This window comes from Salvelinus sp. IW2-2015, linkage group LG24, assembly GCF_002910315.2.
Source record: "Salvelinus sp. IW2-2015 linkage group LG24, ASM291031v2, whole genome shotgun sequence".
In the NCBI taxonomy this organism is placed as follows: Eukaryota; Metazoa; Chordata; class Actinopteri; order Salmoniformes; family Salmonidae; genus Salvelinus; species Salvelinus sp. IW2-2015.
This window is the reverse complement of record NC_036864.1, coordinates 4,670,623-4,697,881: the sequence shown is the minus strand read 5'-3', so window position 1 is coordinate 4,697,881 and position 27,259 is coordinate 4,670,623. Positions and strand designations below refer to the sequence as shown.

Sequence of the window (27,259 nt, the reverse complement as noted above, 5' to 3'; positions counted from 1 at the left end):
TGTACAGTCAGTGTATGTGAAAACAGTGCATTTCTACGTTTTGTAAAACCAAATATAAAGTTCTACCCGATGACGTCATCAGAAACAGTAATTTTCGAACACTATGAGGTTCGCGGTGACGTGGGGAGCAAGAAAATACCCTCCATTGGGGTAGGAATTTGTTGCAGGTTTTGATGTCACAGATAATTATTTATTGAGGGATTTAATTTGTATCTTTTTAACCACAGATCATAGAAACATGCTGTTTTCACATATGTAGACGCTGTGCTGTGGATAATGAATTTGAGGTTGAAAAGTAGTGGAATTGCCCTTTAACCATTAGGGGGATGAACCTTATCTGACCCTGTATCAGTGGTTATGTGAGTGATGCTGTGTAGCAGTGCAGAGTAGCCCTTATGTCCTCCCACTATACCAGCCACTCAGAGCCTCTCTCCAAGTATCTGTCCTCGTATCCCATCCAGCTCATCCAGACCATGCAAGCTAACCAGTCTGTTGTACGGCACACGCCTGACCACCCCTCTCACATTACTAATGTCTTCACCTGCCCCTTTCTTTTGTCTGCCACATAAAGGCTTCTTTCTACCCTTCCAACATCCTCTCTGTCTCCCCCTCCTCTCTTTCTCAACTGCCTCTCTTTCTCAACTGCCTCTCTGTCTCCCCCTCCTCTCTTTCTCCCCCTCTCTTTCTAACTGCCTTCTTTCTCACCTCCTCTCTTCTCCCCCTCCTCTCTTTCTCAACTGCCTCTCTTTCTCAACCTCCTCGCGTCTCTCTCTCTCCCCTCCTCTCTCTTCTCAACTGCCTCTCTTTCTCACCTCCTCTCTTTTCCCCTCCTCTCTGTCTCAACTGCCTCTCTTCTCAACCTCCTCTCTTTCTCCCCTCTCTCTCTTCTCAACTGCCTCTCTGTCTCCCCTCCTCTCCTGTCTCAACTGCCTCTCTGCTCTTTCAACCCTCCTCTCTTTCTCCCCTCCTCTCTGTCTCCCCTGCCTCTCTTTCTCAACCTCCTCTCTGTCTCTCCTCACTCCTCTCTCTTCTCAACCTCCCTCTCTTTCTCCCCCCTCCTCTCTTTCTCAACTGCCTCTCTTTTCTCAACCTCCTCTCTTCTCCCCCTCCTCTCTTTCTCAACTGCCTCTCTTTCCTCACAACCTCCTCTCTTTCTCCCCCTCCTCTCTTTCTACCCTGCCATTCATCCTCTCTTTCTCCCCCCTTCTCTCTTTCTACCCTGCCATTCATCCTCTCTTTCTCCCCCCTTCTCTCTTTCTACTCTGACAACCCTACTCTCTTTCACCTCCTCTGTTTCTCCCACTCCTCTCTTTCTGCCCATCATCCAGCCATCGAGCTAGTCATTCGGCTACGACTGATTCCTACAATACTGCATCTCTCTCTTCAGTCGCCACCGCTGCTTCTTCTGCTCGTCTGTGTCTGGCCCCAGGCTTGATTTGTATGGATTAAATATCTCATGACCCCGGATGAGTGAGTGTGTTTATATGGTTAGCATGGTGGTTTCTGGGGCTGTTCTCATATTGTGAGCTTGGGATGGTTGCGTCACTTGCTTCTTGTGCTGAATCTAAAATCACAGATTGGGATATTGTAGTCAGAGGCTGGCTAGATGAGTTGATAATAAGGTAGGCTCCACTGGCTTGTGCGTGCTTGTATACTCTGGCTAGTGTCTCCTTTGTAGGGACTTCCTCTGCCCTGGCTGTGCTCTCAGCCGAGCACCGTCTCTGTGTGTGTGTGTGCGCGCCTTGTGCACTGAACCCTAACACACATCTGAAGACCAGGCGTGTGTCCGGTGCTCCCACTGTGCCCTCTTCCTTCTGTAGCTCTGCAGTGACCAGAGACTCAGCATTTCATACACTCACTGCTCTCACAATGCTCAATACTCTACCCGTACACCCCCTGCACTGTGATGCTTCGTTTGCACTAGTTCACTTTTATTGAGGCCGAAGTGTCTAAATAAGGAACCGATAATGATTAAACCGATAGACATTCTGTCGGCTGATAATGGTGATGTTGATGCTCAGAGAGAAATGCCTGATTCATTCCGTCCTTTAGCCCTCCAGTCTTAGAGCTGATGGGCTTTAATCATGTGTGTGTCAATACCACTTCCCTCGCTGCTTCCTATACAGAATACATGTTCACTGGGGTCAGCTGAGGTGCGGTAGGGCCTATATATCCTTGCCCCATTACCACAGCCATTCAAAGTGACAAGTTAGTCTGATCTTTATTGAAAGCTCTTTTTATCGACGTGATAAGGAGATGCAAATGGCTATAGTTTAAAGGGAATCCAAACCTCCGGGCTCCAGCTCCATTTTGTCCTGAGAATTCAANGAATTCAATCCATCTCCTCTGCCTCCCTCGCTCTGTGCTCTGATCTGCTCTGTCTCCCTCGCTCTGTGCTCTGATCTGCTCTGCCTCTCTTTATCCCTTCATCTCTCCCTCCCTCCCTCCATTTATTCATCCCTCTGTTCTTCTTCCCCTCTATCTCCCTCTCTTCCGCTCCTCTTGCTCCTCTGTCTCTTCCTCCCTCGTTCTGCCCTCTCCCTCGTCCTGTCTCCCTCCCTCCATGAACCATAGGGCTGAAGGTGCTAATCAGATGAGGCAGTGATGCGGTCCTGGGTGCCCAGGGGGGGGGGCGCCAGCCAGCTTTGACTTGCTGTGATACTGCCAGCTAGTGTCGTGAACACACACACACACACACACTCACACACAAAGCTGTGGTGTTTTTCTCATTCTGAAGTGGTGCCGGTTTGCTTGCAGTTGTCAGGGCTTTTCAAAATGGCTAATCGTGTGCATCTGTTTATATGTAACGAACAACGTTAACTGCCTGACAATATTTCAGTGGGTACTGTCATGCAACAATCCAGCAGATTCACAAAAGACAACCATATGGTCTTCATGGCTCAGTGCGGATTGAAATATGTTAGGCAATCCCCTAACACCACACTGTGTGGGACGAGTTGGGGTAGAAATATTTTCATATTTTGAGCTGAAGTGATGGGCACAGCAGCTGTCGAGCATCATATTTGATCAAGTGGAGTGTTTTTAATAATCCATATTAACAAAGTGATATCATAGCACTTCAGTGTCTGTATCGTAGGGAATGAGATGGCTGTGGGTGTGGACACTCCAAACTCAAGTGGGAGAAAAGATGCAGCTCATCAGAAGTGGAGTTTCATCTTCCCTAAGGACAGGAATAGTGAACGTGTACGGCCTTACTGTTAAATAGTCATTGAAAAACCACGCTATTCTCCCCAGACTACGCAGTCCCACACACCACACACCGCACAACACACCACACACACACACACACACACACACACACACACACACACACACACACACACACACACACACACACACACACACACACACACACACACACACACACACACACACACACACACACACACACACACACACACACACACACTCCTCACAGCATATATCCCATCCTGACCGTTAACATCAGTCCTCTCGTGTGTTTAGCCCCCCCCCCCATTTCCTTTCGGCCCCTGGTTCAGTCCAGGGCTTTTGTGTTGGGAGGAGAGTCGAGTGCTAGTGAATCCCTTCTATATTAGACTGACACCAGACAGAAACAGAGAATGGGAGAGTGTAGTGTAGAAGGATATGCATGAGGTCTGACAGGCACTTATCTCTCCTCCTTTCCCTCTCTCTTCATCGTCTTCTCCCTCTCCCCTTGTTAGTCGTAACCCCACTGGTGTCTGAGTGCAAAGACGGGCTTGAGCTGGGTGCTGTTTGTATGTCTGCTCTAAGATCCATGGACTATCTAGTAGCCTACTCTCTGTCTGCTTTAGGGCTGTCCCCGACTGAAAGAAATCTTGGTCGACCGAGAGCCGTCTGGTCTTTTGACCAATCGATTGGTTGAAATAAAAAAAAAAGTGTATTTCTCCATTTATAGACACACCTTTATGTGTTTTAATAAAATCAACCATATGCTCTGAGCTTGTCTGATGCTGTAAGTAGGCTTGGTCGGTATCCAGATTGTCACACCTTCATACTGACCTTGTGCCATACCGGGATATTCTGTAATACTGGCACTTAACACAAGGGGCGCTGTTTACAAACCCCGCTGATACTTTGTAATCCGAAGGGTAGCAATGCTAACAAGTACTGTCGTAGAAATATCGGCACAATAATATTTCTCAGATACCGGATCTTGTGAATTCAAAGTAGACTTTATTACAAAGTAACAAGCCGAGCTGGTCAATGGATCAACTGTCTTCCCAGCCTCGGCACACTCCTTTTTTATACAGTTTTCATCCTTACATGACATACATAGTTACTCCTCTTTAATGATTCATACCCTTTGGCATTCAGCCACTATTATCTCTTTGTCTTGCTTCTAACTAGTTTAGGCCAGTCTTAACTTGGTTTCCCTCCTCTTATTGGCACAGACATTAGGGCATAGATTCTATTAGTGGCGTAACCATAGTAATAATACAAGAAAATAATACAGACATATGCTCCTATTGCTGGTGCATGTCTAAAGGTGCCTAAAGGGTTGATTAATGGCTTCAGAGTGCATGTCTAATGGCCCTCATGGGACTAGGTAATGGCTCCCCTTAACCTAATGACCCAGACACACTGTAACGAGTGCGCTGATAGTCGGGAAGCAAGTTTAGGGAGAGAGTGTTTTTAATAAATAAAAGAAACAATGAACACGAAACACAAACAATGCAGCGACATGAAGACAGGGTCAATAACACGTGAGGAAAGAACCAAGGGGACTGCCAGATATAGGGACGATCAACAAGGAGGTGATGGAGTCCAGGTGAGTGTCATGAGGCGCCGGTGTGCGAGACGATGGTGACAGGTGTGTGTGATAATCAGCAGCCTGATGACCGAGAGGCCGGAGAGAGGGAGTATACGCGACACACACACACACATAATGGTTAAGCCTATATTGATTCTGCTTACTACTCTAAGATGCATAACACATGTACTGGAAAATCCCCAATAGCACATGTGAAATCCCGTAGTCCTTTAGCGTCTTCTGAACCACTAAAATGTAAATGTATAACAAACAAAAAACTAGGACTAGGACTCCCTGTGGTTACTTGGCCTATCCACGGGGGGGGTACCTGAGAAGACACATGAGACCCTAAGCCTACCGGTAAAATGCACATGAGAGAGGTAGTTCAGGGGTAGTCCAGGCATAACAAAATTCAGTTTGTGATACCGTAACCGAAAAATGTTGTGAACCTCTGGGTTACGCAATAGGCCCTGTTGTAATGATATTTGAGAAGGCCAAGTAAAACGCAGGAGAAAGCGCTCACTTTCCAACACGGGGGAAAAAGCGCTCGCGAAAGATTCAGTTCAGCACCTTGGAGAGGGCCACTGCAGCGACCGCTGTCAAGCATATAAAACCCACCAATGTTTTCGCATGCAACTAGGAAAACAAAGTAGGCTAACTTACTGTTTTCAAGTGGTGTGTCATATTCGTTGTCGAACTATGAGCAAACCGCCGTTTGCAGACTTTCCATTCCACTTTTTTGGCGTCATCCTTTACCACAATGAAATGCAGACTTTTTCTTTCATTTGGTCTTAAGTAGGCCTAATTTAAAGTATCTAGTAGGTACCGTATGTAACGGTATGCAAGTCTTAGGCTATAGTCAGGCTCATTTGTGCGTGCCGTCTGCAAAGAAATCACGTGAATACACAGTTAAATGAAACGGGATGTGTGGCATTTCTATGTTAATAGTAAGAGACCTTACAATTCGGGAAAACACATTTGTTATAAAATGTTGCACCATTGTTCTTACATAATATAACCATATACAATTTCAGTAGCACATATGTCTTGGAGTGCTGGACTGTGCCATCCCCGCAGCCTCTGCAATGAATTAGTGTGTCTCGTGTGCCATGAAAAAAATATATTTGCAAATGCTCTCCAAAACAAAAAAAATCTCCGGTCGACCAAGAGCCTATCGACCAAACAAACCAGTCGACTAAATAGGGTCAGCCCTCGGCTGCGTGACCACATCCTGACTTCCCTCAAACATGAAGTAAAACATAGCGAAGAGGAAAAGGCTTAAAGTCAGTGTGACATCTCTTAAAGTCGCAAAGGGAACATTTTACTTCAAAGGTCAACCTCACACCCTCTTACGAAGACTTTCATCATCCCCAAAAGGTAGCGCTCCACAAAGATTACTCACATCTCTTTTTTTGGGGGGGGGGGGGGGGTTATTACAAGTATGCAGGATATTTATTTTCTCCTAGCCGTGATTTCTTGGCTGAGGCTGAAGCTGAGACCGAGACGTCCCCCTTCCTGGAAGCAGTTGTGGTGACAGCTAAACAAGACAGCTGTCATCTCTGTTACTCTGTCACTCAGACAATGGGGCTTAGGGAAAGAGAGCGGGGGAGAGTGGGGGCAGTTTGTCACATGCCTAGTCAGTGGCCCCTTGCTCACTTGTGTCTGCTGTACACGTGTGTGTGTGTGTGTGTGAGTGTGTTGCGTGAACACACACGTGTGTTTTGTTTTCCTCTCTGACTGCTAGGTATGTACACTCAAACTTCTTAATTTGATATCCTGTGTGTGTGTGTGTGTGTTTATACACGTGCAGTGGGAAGAGCAGGTCATGGATGTAATTTCACGCAGAGAGATTGAAGTGTGGGTGGAGTAGGTGGTCCCTCACTCCTTCCCTCTTCCCAGATGGAGGGATGTGGTGAACAAAGACAGATGCATATAGAGGCCTCACAAGGACCTCACAGGGGGGGCTGTGTGTGTTTGTGTTTGTGTGCGGAGACCGACAGTAAAAGCTGATGCAGCACGCTTCATATTGGGGCAGTAGGTAGCCTAGTGGTTAGAGTGTTGGGCCAGTAACCGAAAGGTTGCTAGATCGAATCCCCGAGCTGACAAGGTAAAAATCTGTCGTTCTGCCACTGAACAAGGCAGTTACCCCATTGTTCCTAGGCCGTCACTGTAAATAATATTTTTTTTCTTAACTGACTTGCCTAGTTAAATAAAGGTTAAATAAATAAAATATAACCTCTACACTGCCTCTACCTCTACCCTCCCCCCCACACAAAGACACTTTACCTGAGAATACAGGCCTGTTTTTCCTCTCTCTCTCTCCACTGTCCCTCTCTCTCTCATCTCATTATCCTCACCAATCCCTTTTTTCTCTCCTCTTCATCTGTCGCTCTGTATCCTCATCTTTCTCTCCTCCCGCTCTCCTCTCCTCTCAGCTGGTGTGAGGAGGCGTAGGGATCTGTGTGTTCTCAGTGTGCGGTGCTGTTGACATGCAATATTTCGTAAAGCTACAGTATCTCAACATCCCTTTTCAGTGTCAAAATACAAAGTGAATGAGAGAACACAGACATTCCCCTCAGCTTGTCCCCACACACAAACACGTACACACCCCAGCCAGCCCACAGATAGAGGCAGTAGGCAGGCAGTAGGCCTGAGACTGAGGTGAAGTGGGATAGCTTTGCACTGGACTCGCTCTGACCTATATTCCCCTTTAATCTGAGTCATGAATGATTTCCTCTGCCTGGCCTAGTCATTAGGCAGGCTGTCACCATTTCACTGTTTTCATGGCTTTATTTCAGCAATATGGGACCTTGATCTGGTCAACAAAGATGAGATATTACACTGCCAATACTGTATATGTTTGTCATGATGATATGCAGATGTTAAAACCTCTGGGCAAGGGGGCAGTATTTTGACATCTGGATGACAAGCGTGCCCAAAGTAAACTGCCTGTTGCTAAGGCTCAGAAGCTAGGATATGCATATAATTGGTAGATTTGGATAGAAAACACTCTAAGGTTTCTAAAACTGTTAAAATAATGTCTGTGAGTATAACAGAACTGATATGGCAGGCGAAAACCCGAGGACAAACCACCCAGAAAAAATTCAGCCCACCATTGATTCCTATGGCTGTCATTTTTAAGATGAAGGGAATTACCTCCCAGATTGCAGTTCCTATGGCTTCCACTAGATGTCAACAGTCTTTAGAAAGAGTTTCAGGCTTGTTTTGGGAAAAATGAGCTAGAATTTGTAGTTTTCTAAGTGGCTCCCATTTTGGCTGTAGTGTTTGTTATGCGTTCTGGTGAATGCTCGTACTTTGTTGTTTTTCTACGGTAATAACAATAACGATTCTCCTTCTTAAATTTGATAGTTTATTTAAATATTAGGGTACCTGAGGTTTGATTATAAACGTTGTTTGACTTGTTTGGAGAAGCTTATTGGTAACGTTTGGGATTCATTTTGTATGCATTTTGAGGGAGGGAAACTGATGGATTACTGAATGAAGCGTGCCAGCTAAACTGAGTTTTTGGGGATATAAAGAAGGACTTTGTCCAACAAAACAACCATTTGTGATGTAGCTGGGACCTTTTGGAGTGCCAACAGAAGAAGATCTTCAAAGGTAAGTGATTTATTTTATCACTATTTCTGACTTTCGTGGCGCATCTGCCTGGTTGGAAAATGTTTTTAATGCTTTTGTTGATGGGTGCTTTCCTCAGATAATCGCATGGTGTGCTTTCGCTGTGAAGCCTTTTTGAAATCTGACACAGCGGCTGGATTACCAAGAAGTTAAGCTTTTAAGTGATGAATGACACTTGTATTTTCATGAATGTTAAATTTGACTATTTCTGTAATTTGAATTTCGGCTCTGCAATTCCACCGGAAGTTGTGGATGGGACGCTTGCGTCCCACTGATCCGCAAGAAGTTTTTAAACAATCAGTTTCGTTTTACATTTTTACTCTATTTTCATTGATGATCTGAATAAATCACTAGATACTCCGCTGATTACAATCAGGCTATGTGGTTTATTGCAGAGATTGAGTGCGTGTTTGTGTGTCAACTTCCTTGTCAAGATGCGGCGTACCATACGCGGTAAACGAACCCTGTTCGTGTTTTAGGCTGACAGTCCGTCACGTAAAGTGCGATTTATGCGACGTCGTTCAGGCCTAGACACGTTTCTCAGAGCCAGGGGAGCTCCTTCTTTACGAGAGGCTTTAGTTAGTGCGATTCACACACTAGGAGAGATCTGCATGCTGAAGCAGCCACAGCAGAACACCCACTTCCTCTCAGACTTCCTTTTGTAATGAGCAGAAAGAGAAGGGGCTCTGAAGGGTCTCACAGGATGCTGCTGAAAGGTGGCGGACACACACGTTAGCATGCACATGTACACAAACTCACACACAATTAGCGCCTCTGTAAGAGCACACTCCGGGGCACCCTTCAAACTCATAATCTCGCCTTTTTATGAATACATTCAGACCAGAGCGAACAAAGCACCGACCAGGCAGAGTTTCTATCTTACTCCTTGTGAGGTCTTGCATGATTTACTTGCATTGACATTTGTAGGAGTAAGCCTATTGCGTGGCTTACATTTGTGTTCATCGAGCGTTATGGATCCCGGTATGATGCTATTTGTAGTAATTACTTTGGTTTTAATTTATTTATATTCTGTGCGTGCCCTTGCCACCTCGGAGAAGCTATACACTTATCTTTTATGAAAGCTCATTTTGAGGTGTTATGATTCGAGGGAAGGCTATTGTTGCCAGCGAGCGCTTGTTTCCCCGAGCCTGCTTATCGCTGTTATCTCGACATACAAAGGCGTCGAAAGGACAACTGGAAAAGGTGAAATGAAAGCCGTTCCTCGTGAGCGATTTCACCAGCCTAGCTTTTGTTGGCCTGTCTTTCCCAGAGAGAGCCTATATATCTCTCTCGCTGAGCTGACGCGGCGTGGCGCAATCTGGGTCTTCTCGCTTCACGGCCGTATCGTCTAGATGCTGTGAGGCAGGCGCTGGTGTGTGCATATACTCTATGCTGTGAGACCGACCTCTGCTGCCTCCTCACGCAGTCAGCTCCTGTTGATTCCTCCTGCTTTCAAATGCATAGCGGCCTCTTCCAGGGTCGAAGCTCATCCCGAGGAAATCACATTTTGCGAGAGAGAGAGCAGAGCGCTGAAGCGCATCGGCATGTCTTTAATCCGCGTCTCAGTGTTACAGGGCTCTGTCAGATGACCAGGCTTGGCCCAAAGCTTCGTGCACCATGTCTCACTGGACTGTGGTGCGCGTATACACACATATACATTTCTCTGCGCCAACGCTGCTAAGTGTGTTTGGAGGGGCTGAAGACTGTAGGCATGTGTGTACTTAACCACGGGGGCTGAGTCATTGTCTCGTGTCAGTAACACAGTGGAAAAATATGTTAGGAGTGGGTATTTAAAGACGCATGCCTGTTCTCCGCAGAATGTCCAACTGTAATGTTTCCCTAGAACTGGGACATAATGGGTTGGGACCCATTCAAACAACGTGGTTAATTCTGGGTTACTCTGTCATGTTGTTTCGCATAGCTAGAATAGAGAGTATTTTGGCCACGGTTGAGTCCAGAAAGTGGCACAGCAAAGCAATATAAAGACGGTCTTAGACAGATGCTGTCTTCGTTTCGATCGGGGCTCCGCTGTATGGCAGAAATAATGCTGTTTCTCTACCCGTGTCGAAGCCACAATGCCATGCCTGTACCAACAGGTATAGTGATGCACCGATGTGACACTTTTGGCCTATATCTGATATTTTCCTTGCCAAAAAACCTTTCCCAATTATTATTTTTTTGATCTGACTTTTAAATATTCTAGTACAGTTTAAATAGTTAGACCCCTGCGTCCATGTGTGTGTTAAGGCACTGCATCTCTGTGCAAGAGGCGTCACCACAGTCCCCGGTTCAAATCCAGGCTGTAGCTAATGTCGGCCGATACCGATATGTTCACCGATTTTATATCGTGCATCCCCACCAGAGAACATTAAGAATCTGTTCAGAACTTTGAATAAATCACTGATTCTATAGGGAATTTGGATATTCTAACTCTGCTGTCAGAGTTCCTGTTATGAAACCCAACCGTTTCATGGTTGTGAAGTCAAACCCAAGCAGATGGCTGTGGCTTGAGATGTAAATTCTGCAGACGCCAGAGTATAAATAAAGCAGGACTTAACCATCCTCAACTCACAGCCTTGCACATAGCGAAGGAAGGGAGGGAACGAGAGGAGGGACGGATAAGAGCAGGGGAAAAGCGAGGGATTTCACCTTCCATTTTTTGAATATCACTTACTGCTGATTAATTGTTTTGCAACTTCCTGCAACTCAAGTGCGGTCCCGTTCTCTCCATTATTTATTAACCTGATTACATTACATTCCCGTATGTGTGGATTGAAGTAGGAATCCAACACCTACACATCTGAATAATGCAAAATGCATGCTGGCTCATTCTGGCAGCAGGGTCAATGAACCACCGGTGTCTGTGGCGACGAATCAGCATATTAATGATGTGTTGAATAATTGACGACGGAGGAGTGGATTACGAGTTTGATTCGTTGTCGGAACACAAATCGGAGAGAAAAGGGGGTGAGGCCGGGCTTTTAAAACCACTTTTATGGAGCCTTTTGAACTCGAGCTGCTCATTGGTTGGAGTCGACTGCAGGTTGTTTTTCTAGGTCTTTTGGCAGAGACTCTCTGTACTAAGAACCTGCTTTGTATGTCTTCTCTGAATATTCGGTCTGGTTCATGCAAGTCAACGGTTTCATATTCTTTTAAAGTACACTTTCAAACGTTGTTATGCCTGCCACACCCAATTGGTAGCTACTTACCTTTTACATCTTGCGTGGTTTGAACACATGACACCAAGGTCTGTGTAATACCTAGCTAGCTGTAAACCTGGTATTGCTTGATCAATTCAGTACAACCTGTGAAACCCAGTGCCTTTGAACACAACAAACTACACCAAAGCCTGTCTGAACCAGTGGTCTGCATCATGTTCCTATAAGGAGCTTAGAGGGAGACCGACAAACCAACTGTAGGATCACTTGACAGGCCTAGACTGCAAATGGCAGCCTAAAGCACATGTAAGCCTAATTCACACAACCACTCTTTGTACTGATCTGCCTGCCTTTCCCCATCCACCCTGCGCAGAGCACTGAGCTCACAGTACACAGCCAGTCTTCTCTCTGGCTTTGGGGGAACTGCCTTAGGATTAGGGCAAGGTGAGAGTCGCAGTCAGCCCATGGGTAGATTACTGGACCTCAGGAAGGGAGCCTACAGTAGTTACCTACTTCCCGTTTGGACATGCGTCTTTACATCTTAAGTCTGAAGGAGTTCATGGATCTCAGTCACTGTTTATTTAAGTTTGACTTTTATCACAGTTCCTGAATTCCTGTGTGTGTGTGTGTGTGTGTGTCTTTTTTTTTCAGTTTCCTGCGGTCCTTACGTAATGTCTAAGTTAGTTCAGCATGAGCGAGGCTGCCTGGTCAGAAATAGGAACAGCCATTTGCCCACGAGTAGATGTGTGTCACAGCAGAGCAGAGCACAGCTTGTGGTGACTGAACTCCTGCCTCAGACCAAGCCGACTGGAAACATGGGCCCTGACCCTGTGTGACAGGTTCACCACTATGAGGCTATGTGTTCATGTACACATATCATATCTGTGCGTCTGTGGTTTTGCTATATTTGTGTGTGAGGCTTTTTTTATGGACTCCCGAGTGGCGAAGCGGTCTGTGTATCTCAGTGCAAGAGGCGTCACTACAGTCTCTGGTTTGAATCCAGGCTGTATCACATCATGTCCCCTTCTTTCTTTCCTGTGTGTGTGTGCTTTCCTGCCTTTAAGGCGGCACTTCCTCCACTCCCCTGGAGAGAAAATAACAAATATTTTCCTCGCTGAGTGAACACCTTTCAGGTGCCAACATCTGTGGAAAAGAGCCATGCCAGTTAGCAGACAGACACCAGCTGGGGAATGGATTACCAAGAAACGATTAAAAACTCTACTTCAAACTGCATAAGTTAGTACACTGCAGCTGGAAAACTCTACTTGTGGTTCAAGAGTTAGCACGGTGCGTGAAGTGAAGTGTGTTTGAAGTTATATTTCATGTAGCGGAACCTCCCAATTAAAATTTCACTGACTTTGCAGCCAGGTCAGGTAAACAAGGTTGCCCTGTGCCCCACGAAATGAAACCCCTCTCCAAAACCCTTGCCTGACTCCAGTCTTCCTCATTTCCATGTTGTAGTACTATCCCTATTAGATGTGTTTCCCCCAGAGTGTGGCAGCTCGGAACGTTCTGTTATCATGTCCTGTTTCTCAGAACCACGGAGAATGGCGTCTGTCGACACTCCTCACTGCTAACCCAGCTATTAGACGCTGTTAGAGAAAAGTGCTCCGTGCTGATCGACTGAGATTGTTACTCTTTATTTTTCTCGCTTGTTCGCTCCCTCTCTCGCTTTTTTTCCCCTTTCTCTCTATGTCTCTCGGCCTCCCTCCTCTCTCTCTCTCTCTCTCTCTCCTCCTCACCCTGCCCCTGTTCTTCAGGCTCTCTCTCCCTCTAACTGACCGTGCGTCTCATCAAAGAGACTCTTAATCCTCCGCAGGTGTTGCCTCCCTCCTCTACAAGAGCCCTCCTGGCAGAAAGACTCAGGATGACATTATATTCCCAGCTTATTTTCCCTGTAGTTCAGCCTGACACCCAGAGGCTTCCTCAATCTACCAGCAGGCCATTCTCGTCTCTGTTTCTGTCTGACTAGGGAACACTAGAAACAAATCACAGCACAACCTCAAAGTCAAGACAGTTGAGCTCGGATTCAATTCCAGTGACATGAAAAGAGTGATTTAAGACTTTTTTTTTTTTTTTTGGACTGTGTGTGTGTCGAGTTGGTGTGTGTTACGTAGTTACACACGTAAAAATACACACAGGTATTAAAGTATATCTTCTATTGTGTTTCAGTGCTGGCCAGTTTCAGAGGGACGGTCCAGCATGGCTTGCCATTGGAGATTGGGGACACGGTGCAGCTCCTGGAGAAATGTGAAGGTAACTGATAATCTCTACTCATTTCACACCCACATAAACCATGAATCCCCCTTCGAGCTTCACAGACAGCCACTGTGACTCACAGATGGGCTGCTATTGGGTCTGTAGTCAACCTTTGAAGTTGGGCCACGTTTCCTTCCCCAGTCTGTCCCTCCAGGAGTATTGTGTTGCACCTGAAAGGTTAATAGACTTTTTTCCCCTTCTATTTGATGAGATAAACGTTTGTGGAGGCTCTCAGTTTGCTACTGTTTCCTGTGCCGCGAGAGGGAGAAGACTTTGGTTCCTGCTTCCCGCCCACACTGAGCTCAGAGTGTGTGTGTGTGTGTGTACATGCTAAGGTGTGTGTGTGCTTGCCAGTGTGTGTGTCCCTGCTTGGCTGTGTATTGCGAAGGAGTGTGTGAGCCTCAAGGCCGACTCTTGGGTTCATTTTTGACATAGTTTCAGACAGAGGTGCCCATCACACTTTCCTGTTTCCACCCAGCTAACTTACACAGCATTGACGCAACCTTCCTCCCTTCTCAGGGCGTCACGATCTCACTTCCTGTTGTTGCTCAAGGACACACAGACAGACAGATGACAGATCCGTCTGAGATGGCTGATGATGCATTCCAAACTCCCAAAAGGAAATGATCTGACATCTAATACACACTATAAATGCGAAAGTATGTAGACACCCCTTCAAATTAGTGGTTTAGACTATTTCAGCCACACCCGTTGCTGACAGTTGTATAAAATCGAGCAGACAGCCGTGCAATCTCCATAGACAAACAATGGCAGTAAAATGGCCCGTACTGAAGAGCTCAGTGACTTTCAACGGGCACTGTCATAGGATGCCACCTTTCCAACATGTCAGTTCATCAAATGTCTGCCCTGCTAGAGCTGCCCCGGTCAACTGTAAGTGCTTTTTATTGTGAAGTGGAAACGTATTTCAAGAAGCTCTCGACGAACAGCTCTTGTGCTGATGTTGCTTCCAGAGGCAGTTTGGAACTCAATAGGAGCAACAGCGACTCAGCCGTGAAGTGGTAGGTCACACAAGCTCACAGAACGGGACCGCTGAGTGCTGTAGCGTGTAAAAATCGCCTGTCCTCGGTTGCAACACTCACTACCATTGTTCCAAACTGCCTCTGGAAGCAACGTCAGCACAAGAACTGTTCGTCGGGAGCTTAATGAAATGGGTTTCCATGGCCGAGCAGCTGCACACAAGCTTAAGATCACCATGCGCAATGCCAAGCGTCGGCTGGAGTGGTGTGAAGCTCACCGCCATTGGACTCTGGAGCAGTGGAAACTTATTGTCTGGAGTGATGAATCACGCTTCACCACCTGGCAGTCCGATGGATGAATCTGCGTTTGACGGATGCTAGGATAACGCTACCTGCCGCAATGCATATTGCCAACTGTAAAGTTTGGTGGAGGAGGAATAATGGTCTGGGGCTGTTTTTCATGGTTCGGGCAAGGCCTCTTAGTTCCAATGAAGGGACATTTTAACATTACAGCATACAGTGACATTCTAGACGATTCTGTGCTTCCAACTTTGTGGCAACAGTTTGGGGAAGGCCATTTCCTGTTTCAGCCTGACAATGCCCCCATGCACAAAGCGAGGTCCATACAGAAATGGTTTGTCGACATCGATGTGGAAGAACTTGACTGGCCTGTACAGAGCCCTGACCTCAACCCCATCGAACACCTTTGGGATGAATTGGAACGCCGACTGTTAGCCAGGCCTAATCACCTATTATCAGTTCCCGACCTCACTAATGCTCTTGTGGTTGAATGGAAGCAAGTCCCTGCAGCAATGTTCCGACGTCTAGAGGAAAGCCTTCCCAGAAGAGTGGAGGCTGTTATCGCAGCAAAGGGGGGACAAACTCCATATGAATGCCCATGATTTTGGAATGAGATGTTGGACGAGCAGGTGTCCACATACCTTTGGTCATGTAGTGTATGTGTTTGGTTTGGAAGAAGGAACGAAATACAATATGTACCGGTCCCCACAACGCAAAGACAAGGGTGTTGACAAGAAGGTCTATCTATTCTGTACTAGACAGGAGACAAGTTACTAAAAAATGGTTTCTGCCAGTGCTGATACTGTGTCATCAAGTTACTACTGTAGTGTGATGGGTAACAAACATAGCTTCTTCTCTGACACTCTGGCCAAGCGAAACCTAGAAAGAGTTCGTAAAGAAAATGCCTAGTGGAGGTCCTTCAGTAGGTAAGACCACAAGGCACCTCTTTAACACGAGGAGCACATTATGACCTTGGGTTACTAGTTCTACTTCCTGGTGCTACTTACAGCTCCTGGTACTACTGACACCCCCCTGGCTCACCAGCTTGGCCGGTGGCCACAACAAATACTGGGTGCTCAGTGCCACGTAACACCGGGCCTGGTAGGCTGCAGTAAACAGTGCAGCGACAAAATCCTGCCTCCCGTGATAAAGTGTTCCAGCTGGCCGTTTTTTCCCCCCTTCCGTTTTACAGCTCGGCAGCTCGACGACTGATGCGGTCGGCGCTGAAGTGGCGACGCTTCAATAACCCGGGCTGCGTCCCAAATGGCAACCCTGTAAACTCATAGTGCTCTGGTCAAACGTAGTGATGGAAAGAAAGACGGCGGGTCTGAACGTCACGGTGACACGATGAAAATGTCTTTTTTTATTTTTTTGTCTCCTCAGGCTGGTACAGGGGGTTCGTCCATAAGAATCCAAATGCCAAGGTGGGTGAGACTCTCTTATGTGTCACTGAGGCTGTCAGCGCAGCTGCTATTTTCAGATTCAGAAATATCAGCTCTCTGCTTTGATCTGAGGGCTGTGCAGTGAGCAGGTCAGTAGGGAGAGGCTCATAGTTTGATAATGTCACGTTGACACGCACTTACACACACACACACACACACACACACACACACACACACACACACACACACGAGCGCATTATTAATTTGTATTGATTATATGCATCATTTACGCTCGCTAACCGAATCTGTTAGCGGCAGTGCCGTTTAATGGTACAGTTCAAATGACATTCACCATTCATTACTTTGGTTTATTCTCTCCCCCCCCCAGGGTATTTTCCCATGCGCTTACATTCACTTGAAGACCGCCCATATCAATAACAAAGGGTAAGTAACGAGTGTATTGTGTGTGTCTGTTTCCGTGTGTGTCTCCCCGTGTCTGTGTCTGAGAAGGCAAACAGCCTTATTAGATCAGCCAGTCCGGGAGGTGAGGTAGGTTTATGTCATTTTTGTGGAGAGGAAACGTTAGCTAAACATTTAGATTAGCGTCATAATAGCAGAACGGAGGTTGAGTGCTTCTTCGACCAGCCTCTCATAATGACATATACGTTATTAACTGCGCGCGAGTGTGTATTTTAACCCATGCTCGGTAGGTATGCTGTAGTAATGTGATGTCCCTCTCTCCTCTCTCTCTCTCTGACCCACAGGCAGTTTGAGACTGTCATCCCCACAGAGGACTCTGTTATCACTGAGATGACATCCACCCTGAGAGACTGGGGGGCTATGTGGAAACGGCTCTACGTGGTAAAGACTGTTCAACACACACATGTAGGAATGCATGCAGGAATTCGCACAGACATGCATGAATTTACACATGCACACACACACACACACACGCATGTACGTGCATGTTCCCATGTGTACCCCACACCTCCTGCAGAGAGGAGAATAGACCTGAGTATTAACCATTGCAGACAGGGAATGCCTTTCAACTAGTGGGCAATACATTTTGTCTCAGGTGTTTTTCCTGCAGCAAACAGTGGAAGCTTTTTTTCTGCATATTAATGAGTAACATTGCTTGTGTTTGTGTCTAATAAATGATCTGTGCTTGTTAGACAGAAAGTCTGAATTTGTGATTAATTCCTTGTTATAGCAGGCTGACTGTCTGGCCCCAATTGTTTTACTCTGAAATGTCTCTCTTGCTCTCTCGCTTTCTCTCTCTCTCATGCTCTCTCTGTCGCTCGCTCTCTCTCTGTCGCTCGCTCTCTCTCTGTCGCTCGCTCTCTCTGTCGCTCGCTCTCGCTGCCGCTCTCTCTCTCTGTTGCTTTCTCTCGCTCTCTCTCTGTCGCTCGCTCTCTCTCTGTCGCTCGCTTTCGCTCGCTCTCTCGCTGTCTGTCTCTCGTGCTCTCTCTGTCTCTCGTGCTCTCTCTGTCGCTCGCTCTCACTGTCTCTCTCTCACTGTCTGTCTCTCGTGCTCTCTCTGTCGCTCGCTGTCTCTCTCTCTCTGTCTCTGTAGAAGAATGATGGGGATCTATTCCATCGGTTGTGGCACGTGATGAATGAGATCCTGGACCTGAGGAGACAGGTTCTGGTTGGTCACCTCACCAACGACCGCATGAAAGACGTCAAACAGCACATCACTGCCAGGTTGGACTGGGGAAACGAGTGAGTAGTGGAGAGAGAGAAACATTCCTGCATCCCAGTCCCCAGTCCCTCTGTCTATGAATGTCACACTCTCCCCAGGCACATGCTGTGCTCAATGAGTTCCGTTCCCCTTCAAACAGACACACCACACGTTCATACAGACACACACTTTTCATTTTGTATCAAACAGACACACACACAAACACTTTCCACTCCCGGGCAGATAAAACGACACCTGTCAGTCCCTTGCTATTGGGTGTGGACAGATGATAGACCGCCCCCCCTGCAACACCAGTTTGAAGAGCTCTGTGACACAGCCTCTCCTTGTCTTATACCATCCCATGCTTTGAAAGACTTATCTATCCATGGGAGATTAGAGTGTGTGTGTGGGTACCCCTTTATGCCTCTATGTCCCTGTGAGACATAGCAGACTTGCAGTTCTGTCAAGTGTGTCCTGTCTGAATGGTTTGATGCACTGACAGTCCTGTTGTGTGTGTGTGTGTGTGTGTGTGTTCCAGACAGCTGAGTTTGGACCTGGTACCCCGCAGGGAGTTCAGCATGGTGGACCCAGACGAGATCAGCGTCACAGAACTCTTCAAACTGGTGAGTTCTATTCCCAAAACCAGGAACAATTGTCTGAACACTGTTCTCTTGTTAATGTGCATTCCCCACTCACTATCCTCATCAATCCACTGTCCACTATACCTTTCTCTAGCATTAGCCACATAGCTAGCCCTAGCGACTGCTGCGTGTTTGCCAGTATTCTCATCTGAAATTCAGGCGTGTATTTTACTCTTTATTAAGGCAGAATAAAGGTACATTAGAGTCTCCCTTCGTCTTTCCCTTCCTCACTCTCCTCCTCAGGCAGCGCCCCCCCCCACCCCACCCCACCCCCTTCTGTCTCCCACTCCGAAACCATAGCGACCACATCCCCTGCCTGATGCTCTAATCCTGATGCGAGGCACTTAGTCCTTTTTTGCTAAACAAATAATGTACAGGGGATGAGAAGGAGGGGAGTGAGGGATGAGAGAAGTAAAAGCCCAATGCATGTGGAAAATTACGGTCGTTCCTCAGTAACTGAGACGGAAGATACAACAGGGGAAGAACAAAGCAAATTACTGCTGTCGTCATGGATGCAAAACAATAATAACATCGCCATCATCATGACAAAGGCATCAGAGAACCCGTTTTAATTTGTTTGGTGACAAAGGCATATCTTTAGTTGTGTCCCTCGTTGTGTGGTTTTATTGAGTTGTTCCTGATTTATTCCTGATTATTATTTGACCATGCTTGTCATTTATGAACATTTTGAACATCTTGGCCATGTTCTGTTATAATCTCTACCCAGCACAGCCAGAAGAGGACTGGCCACCCCTCATAGCCTGGTTCCTCTCTAGGTTTCTTCCTAGGTTTTGGCCTTTCTAGGGAGTTTTTCCTAGCCACCGTGCTTCTACACCTGCATTGCTTGCTGTTTGGGGTTTTAGGCTGGGTTTCTGTACAGCACTTCGAGATATTAGCTGATGTACGAAGGGCTATATAAAATAAACTTGATTGATTGAGTTGTAGATAGGGCTGTTGCATTACCGCGACACCGGCAGTCGTGAGTCATGACTGCGGTCAAATTCTGTGTGACCATTGCGTCACGGTAATCTCCTGTTATGCACTCTGGACATGTGTTGGTAGTACCCGACTCTATAATGATCATCAGGTCACTAATGGCCTGGTACTCAGGGCTCTATTGTCCCTCTAACCACTCTGACATCAATGCAAATGGTTTTGAAAAACACATCAAAACAATATCGTGCTTTTAAAACTCACCTCACTGTGGTGATCAATTTGACGAAAGAAGTTCAACAACAGGTTGAAACTGAGTGGGAAACATGGTCATTGTGGGTGTTGTTTCAAAGCCAAACACAACGAAATGGACAGCGCTTTTTAAGGTGATGATTCATTTAAAACAGCCATATGCATATTAGAGAATGATGCATACTGATAGGCCTATATGAGCCCAAGCCTGAAACGACACTGAATTAAAATGATGACTGTTCTGTTATATTGCCTACCTGCATATTACAGAAGGCAGAAAAACATGACAAAAAAACTGATTTACAATATATTTGGTACGTAATTGGTCTAGCCTAAATTAAACAAATTCAGAGTTAGCCTGCATTTATAATGAATTTGTATTCGATTTTGAATAGCCTAGTAATAGGGCATTTTTATATTTCATATTTAATAGGCTGACACATTACCTTTGGCTACAGAATATTTCGCCACAGTGCGTTTTCATCTCCTCCCCTTTCTCCTCTTCAGTGCGCAGAGAGGGGGGCTGTCAACATTTTAATGAAATACAAAAGTATGTGGACACGCCTTCAAATTAGTGGATTTGGTTATTTCAGCCACACCCGTTGCTGACAGGTGTATAAAGTTGAACACACAGCCATGCAATGTTCATAGACCAATATTAGCAGTAGAATGGCTTTACTGAAGAGCTCAGTGACGTTCAACGTGGCACATTCATATGATGCCTCCTTTCCAACAAGTCAGTTCGTACAATTTATGCATTGCTAGAGCTGCCTCATTCGACTGTAAGTGCTGTTATTGTGAAGTTGAAAAGTCTAGGAGCAACAACGGCTCAGCCGCAATGTGGTAGGCCACACAAGCTCACAGAACGGTACCGCTGAGTGCTGAAGCAAGTAGCGCATAAAAATCGTGTGTTCTCGGTTGCACCACGTTCTCTGGAAACACGCACTCTGGAGTGATGAATCACGCTTCACTATCTGGCAGTCCAACAGACAAATTTGGTTTTGGCGGATGCCAGGAGAATGCTACCTGCCAACTGTAAAGTTTGGTAGAGGAGGAATTATGGTCTGGGACTCTTTCATGGTTTGGGCTTCCAGTGAAGGGAAATCTTAACGCTACAGCATACAATGACATTCTAGATGATTCTGTGCTTCCAATTTTGTGGCAACAGGTTGGGGGGAAGGCCCTTTCCTGTTTCAGCATGACAGTGCTCCCATACACAACGCGAGGTCCATACAGAACTGAGATTGGTGTGGAAGAACTTGACTAGCCTGCACAGAGCCCTGACCTCAACCCCATCTAATATCTTTTGGATGAATTGGAACGCCGACTGCAAGCCAGGCCTTACTCCATATTAATGCCCATAATTTTGGAATGAGATGTTTGATCATTGATCATTTTGTGTATGTTCTGTTGGGAAAACATGTTACAATCGATGTTCCCGAACTAAGCACTGGGTAGCTGCAGGAACAGGGTTGGAGAGGCCATGGCATACATAGTTTGGACGGAATATAACCTGCTATTCAGTGAAATAACCGGAGTAGCCTACCCGACATTGGACGAACCAGCGGGAAAGTAGCCTCCATTCGCTATTCGAGTGCATACGGTTGATGTCTTTTTCCTCTTACGTCTGTTCCTGCCCATTTTCATAATGGGCCATTCTAAATCTAAGCAAATTTGACATATTAGTAAAGACAAGATTAAATTGAGAATAGTCTGATGGGTGAAATAATGATCACTTGATGACAGAGCAGCGTGTGCAGCCTGAGGCAAGGAAAAGAGCACAAGCTTTTTTTGGGGCACTTTCTCAAATCGTCAATAGCCTAACGTCGTATCATGCAGCCTATATATCTTTGGATTTCTTAGGCATTCGAAGGTTTTTATCATTCACAGTTAAAGTTGTCAAGTACCTCTAAATCTAGCATATTGGACCTGTTTCAAATGATCACTTCTACGCTCAACATAGCTACTTCGTATGCGCACTCTAGCTCCGGAATGGGAAACATATCCTTTCTCTGTTATTCAGCTGAGTTGAATTATAATCTTCTTACTATAAAATCATATAATATAAAGTAATGGCATGAATAAGCCTACAGCCTATGGCATGGCACATAGGCAGATAACATACAGTAGGCCAACTCATATTCTGCTCTTCTGAAATAATTTTCTGCATATCATCATGTTTCTTTAGACCTTCCTAAAATAAATAATGGATGTATTGTGATGGGTATATTCAATTGATTTATTATATATTTTGAAAACTTTAGATGTTCCAAAGGCGCGCGCATCAGCGTGTGTGGAGGCCTGGAGATGCTAAACGTGAGACCGGCAGTCTTTTGCATGACAATAAACGGCTGACATAATTACATGACCGCCACAGCCCTAGTTGCGGATGGAGTGCATTGGAGGATTAAACTTGTGTATGTACAAGCAGATGAGTCCATCGTCCAAGCCCTACAGTTACTATAGGTGTGCACTGTGAAAAATGACTATTTGGATCAACCTAAGAAAATCACTGTTTACAACTAAATGGGTTAGGTTTAAAAAATTTAAAAAACATTTGTTGAAACCAAATATGATTCAATGCCAACTGTTATATTTGATTATTAACTAACCTATATTTCAAGTTGCAACCTATTTCTTTGAACATTGAACTTACTTTTATCCTGTTGTTAAACCTAATAAATAACAAATTCAAACTAATATATATATATATATATATACAACCCATTTTGAAACAAGTACATTTTAGATTTTTACCTATCCACATTTCTTTAATTGGGTTACAAGCAATTACATATATTTCCTTTTAATCAAAATATTAAGTTGGTTCCATAACATGAAATAATATCTCCAAACTCTTTCTTTACATACGACTTTCACATTAACTGGTTACAATATTGTGACCAGCTCTTTACTATCACATTACTGATGCAGATATTATTTTAAAATCCTGTACAGTCATTCTGAAAAGTACTTTTTCCTCTCATGGTTAACTACCAGGAGGAGCTTATATTCATGAGCTCACCTTGAGTGACAGCTCTTTTGAAACGTCTATGCCAAGAAACTTGGATGCAGTGTTGCAGTAAAAATCACCTCACGCTACATTGGTGATGCACAAAGCAACTCAAACAACATTGAAATTGCATTAACTATATATATATATATATATATATATATACACACACACAACTACACACACAACAGCACACACACACACACACACACACACACCACACACACACACACACACACACACAACACACACACCACACACACACACACACACACACACACACAGCTGAAAGTCGGAAGTTTAAATACACTTAGCCAAACACATTTAAACTCAAGTTTTTCCACATCCTGACATTTAATCCTAGCAAAAATTCCCTTGTCCTAGGTCAGTTAGGATCACCACTTTATTTTAAAGAATGTGAAATGTCAAAAATAATAGTAGAGAGAATGATTTATTTCAGCTTTTATTTCTTTCATCACATTCCAGTGGGTCAGAAGTTTACATGCACTCAATTAATATTTGATAGCATTGCCTTTAAATTGTTTAACTTGGTCAAACGTTTCGGGTAGCCTTCCACAAGTCCACAATAAGTTGGGTGAATTTTGGCCCATTCCCCCTGACAGAGCTGGTGTAACTGAGTCATGTTTGTAGGCCTCCTTGCTCGCACCTGCTTTTTCAGTTCTGCCCACAAATGTTCTACTTTGGAAGTATGCTTGGGGTCATTGTCCAGTTGGAAGACCCATTTGTGACCAAGCTTTAACTTCCTGACTGATGTCTTGAGATGTTGCTTCAATATCAAATTTTCCTCCCTCATGATGCCATCCATTTTGTGAAGTGTTCCAGTCCTTCTTGCAGCAAAGCACCCCCACAACATGATGCGCCACCCACGTGCTTCACGTTTGGGATGTGTCTTCGGCTTGCAAGCCTCCCCCTTTTTCCTCCAAACATAACGATGGTCATTATGGCCAAACAGTTTATTTTTTATTTCATCAGACCAGAGACATTTCTCCAAAAAGTACGATCTTTGTCCCCATGTGCAGTTGCAAACCGTAGTCTGGCTGTTTTATGGGCGTTTTGGAGCAGTGGGCCTCTTCCTTGCTGAGCGGCCTTTCAGGTTATGTCGATATTGGACTCGTTTTACTGTGGATATAGATACTTTTGTACCTGTTTCCTCCAGCATCTTCACAAGGTCCTTTGCTGTTTGTTTTGGGATTGATTTGCACTTTTCGCACCACAGTACATTCATCTCTAGGAGACAGAACGCAAGTCCTTTCTGAGAGGTATGACGGCTGCGTGGTCCATGGTGTTTATACTTTGCATACTATTGTTTTGTACAGATGAACACATGGTACCTTCAGGCTTTGGAAAATTGCTCCCAGGGATGAACCAGACTTGTGAGAGGCTACAATTTATTTTCTGAGATCTTGGCTGATTTCTTTTGATTTTCCATGATGGCAAGCAATGAGGCACTGAGTTTGAAGGTAGGCCTTGAAATACATCCCAGGTACACCTCCAATTAACTCCAATGATGTCAATTAGCCTATCAGAAGCTTCTAAAGCCATGACATCATTTTCAGTTTTTTTTCCAAGGTGTTTAAAGCGCACAGTCAACTTAGTGTATGTAAACTTCTGACCCACTGGAATTGTGATACAGTGAAATAATCTGGTCTGTAAACAATTGTTGGAAACATTACTTGTGTAATGCACAAAGTAGATGTCCTAACCGACTTGCCAAAACTATTGTTTTTTAACAAAAAATTTGTGGAGTGGTTGAAAACAAGTTTTAATTAATTTAATTTAATTACTCCAACCTAAGTGTATGTAAACTTCAGACTTCAACTGTAATATATTTACCTCTCCCGTTTGGCATGTCTTTTGTGATGCGTTTCACAGCAGCACTGATGGATGTGTTGACATGACAACTGCCGTCAGGGTTTTGAACGACCCTTCCCCTTTGTCTTCCATGCTGACTGAAGACCTAGCTAGCCAGTAACTAGCTAACACCAAGACACAGATGAAGACCTAAGCTAGCCAGTAACTAGCTAACACCAGACACAGATGAAGACCTAGTTAGCCAGTAACTAGCTAACACCAGACACAAATGAAAGGGGAAACGTATAAGTATATTTGCCATAGATAAATAGGGTCAACTTTTAATTATATTTTCTGACACCTTACAGTGAACATTTGGCACCAGTAGAGTAGCTATCTTGCAAATATTAACCACTCCCCTCTGCAAACATGCCTTCTTAGGCACGAGAATATCATGTTACCGTTGGTGTATTAAAATTATATTAAGATTTCGCATTGTCCCCTTAATAATTAATCAACAGGAGGGGACCAGTAACTTTAAGTTCAAACTTTATCAATGTAGAAGCAACAGTAATTTTTCATACTTTGATCAGATTTCCTACAAATATCCTCCAATTTCTTTAAGATTCAGTGCTGGCAGTGAACATATTACCTGGAATGACATTCAAGCTCAAAGTCACACCCCCAATAGGCCATTCCTCCAGCTCTTCCGATAGGCTGCTGCTGCTACATTGCTCCCACAGCTATGCAATGAGCTTTTGGTGTTGAAAGCAATTTAGCTTTCATCCAATTCAAAAACGCATCTGTCAAATTCGTTATTTGATTTCAGACACAAATTGAATAGAATATGGTGAACGAACCAAAGCGTAATTTTGGATCATACGACTCAGAAAAAGCACTTCAGATGAACAACAGTGCCGTTCCTCTTTTTACACTGAGTATTAGAGAAAGATACCAGGGTGCGCTTGGCCAACAAAGCACAAATGATTTGCATCAGAGCATGAGTGTTCGGCTAAATGATTTCTTCAAGAGTACTTGGTGGAGCATGGCGCTTGGTTCGATTCCCAGGACTGTAAAACACTTTGGATAAAAGCATCTGCTAAATGGTATATTAATATATATTATTTCTTTATTGGGACCCAGTCTTGGTGATTAAAAAGCACCATTTATTCTACAATATTGTGCCAACCTCTCTTCCGGTAATTCAGATGTGTGTGTTAGGACCACTGAGCTGTAGGTCAGAGAGCCCAGAGCAGGAACAATAGGGCTCACTACACTGTCATACTGAACAGTGGTGATGGATAGTTCAGGTTTACCTAGGTCAACATACTGTCTCCAATTAGCACTGGCATACATGGAGATGGCATGAAGAGAGTAACCCGTTTCACACTATTGTGCCGACCTGAACCGGATATTTTCTTTTCAAATTGTCCTTTGCCACACGTTTCATGTGATAAAGGCATAATGGAAGGATCCTTATATACTGTAGCCTCGATCTCTTAAGAATCTCAGTAGGCTGTATTTAACCCTCTCTCTAAAGCCCAGGGACTATTAGACTGTTACAATACTTGTTTCTGTTTTTCACGCTACTTACTGGTAAATGTTACCTGGGGAACCTGGTCCTCTGTCGCAGCTGGATATTGAGTTCGATTACAAAAAACACTCATACGTAAAAACTGTATGCATTCATTGACTTTAAGTCGCTTTGGATAAAAGCGTCTGCTCAATGGCATAATTATTAAATATATTATGTGAACAATATTGGAACAGCTTATTAACTTACAGTACTACACTGTACTAGTTCCCCTCCCGTATTAAGTGAGGCAGAGACAGTCACGTAAGACATTGTCTCCCCGCGGTCGCTTAACGTACTGCGCAGTTGAGACAGAGAAGAACGCTGCTAATGAAATTCCACCAGTTGTCACATAAGCCTATTCATTCCAGATGAAACTAAACTGGGAGATTTAACCCTGTTACGTGAGCCCGCGGAAAACAGAACGTCTCAATGCCTGCTGGTGCCCCCTCTCCTCGCCTCTCTTCTCCTCCTCCGTCCCAACATCTTCCTCTCCTCCACCTCTTAGTCCTTATCCCTGAGAGAAAAGTGAAGATGAATGCTGGGCAGGCTTCGGCAGGGACTGTAGCAACCATCTGATGGAGTGGGTGAGTGAGTGGGTGAGTGAGTGGGTAAGTGATTGAGTGGGTGCGTGCAAGGAAGACTTGGACTGGGTCCTAGCTCGATGTTTAGTTGTTTGCCACCCGTCCTTCTTTTGTCCTTGTGCTGGGCACCAACACAGACAATGACTAAGGAAGATGAGAGTTCATTCTTTTTCACAGCAGTGAGCTGTGAATAATCTGTATGAAGGCGTCAGCATGCCTCAGTTCGGCTGGCGGGTAGCCGAAGTCGGCTAGGCGAAGCGAACGAGTGTGCTCGCATACTCCCT

General features: G+C 45.0%; 1 protein-coding gene across 1 annotated transcript in view; it reads left to right on the top strand.

Annotated features, from left to right (window-relative positions):
- The window catches only part of LOC111951330 (dedicator of cytokinesis protein 4-like), a 137,492-nt gene that overhangs the window by 25,541 nt on the left and 84,692 nt on the right, over positions 1-27,259 (top strand). The window contains 6 exon segments of the mRNA XM_070434705.1: positions 13,741-13,824; positions 16,488-16,528; positions 16,875-16,930; positions 17,251-17,347; positions 18,060-18,208; positions 18,706-18,790. Of these exon segments, the coding sequence (XP_070290806.1) occupies positions 13,741-13,824; positions 16,488-16,528; positions 16,875-16,930; positions 17,251-17,347; positions 18,060-18,208; positions 18,706-18,790 (512 nt within the window).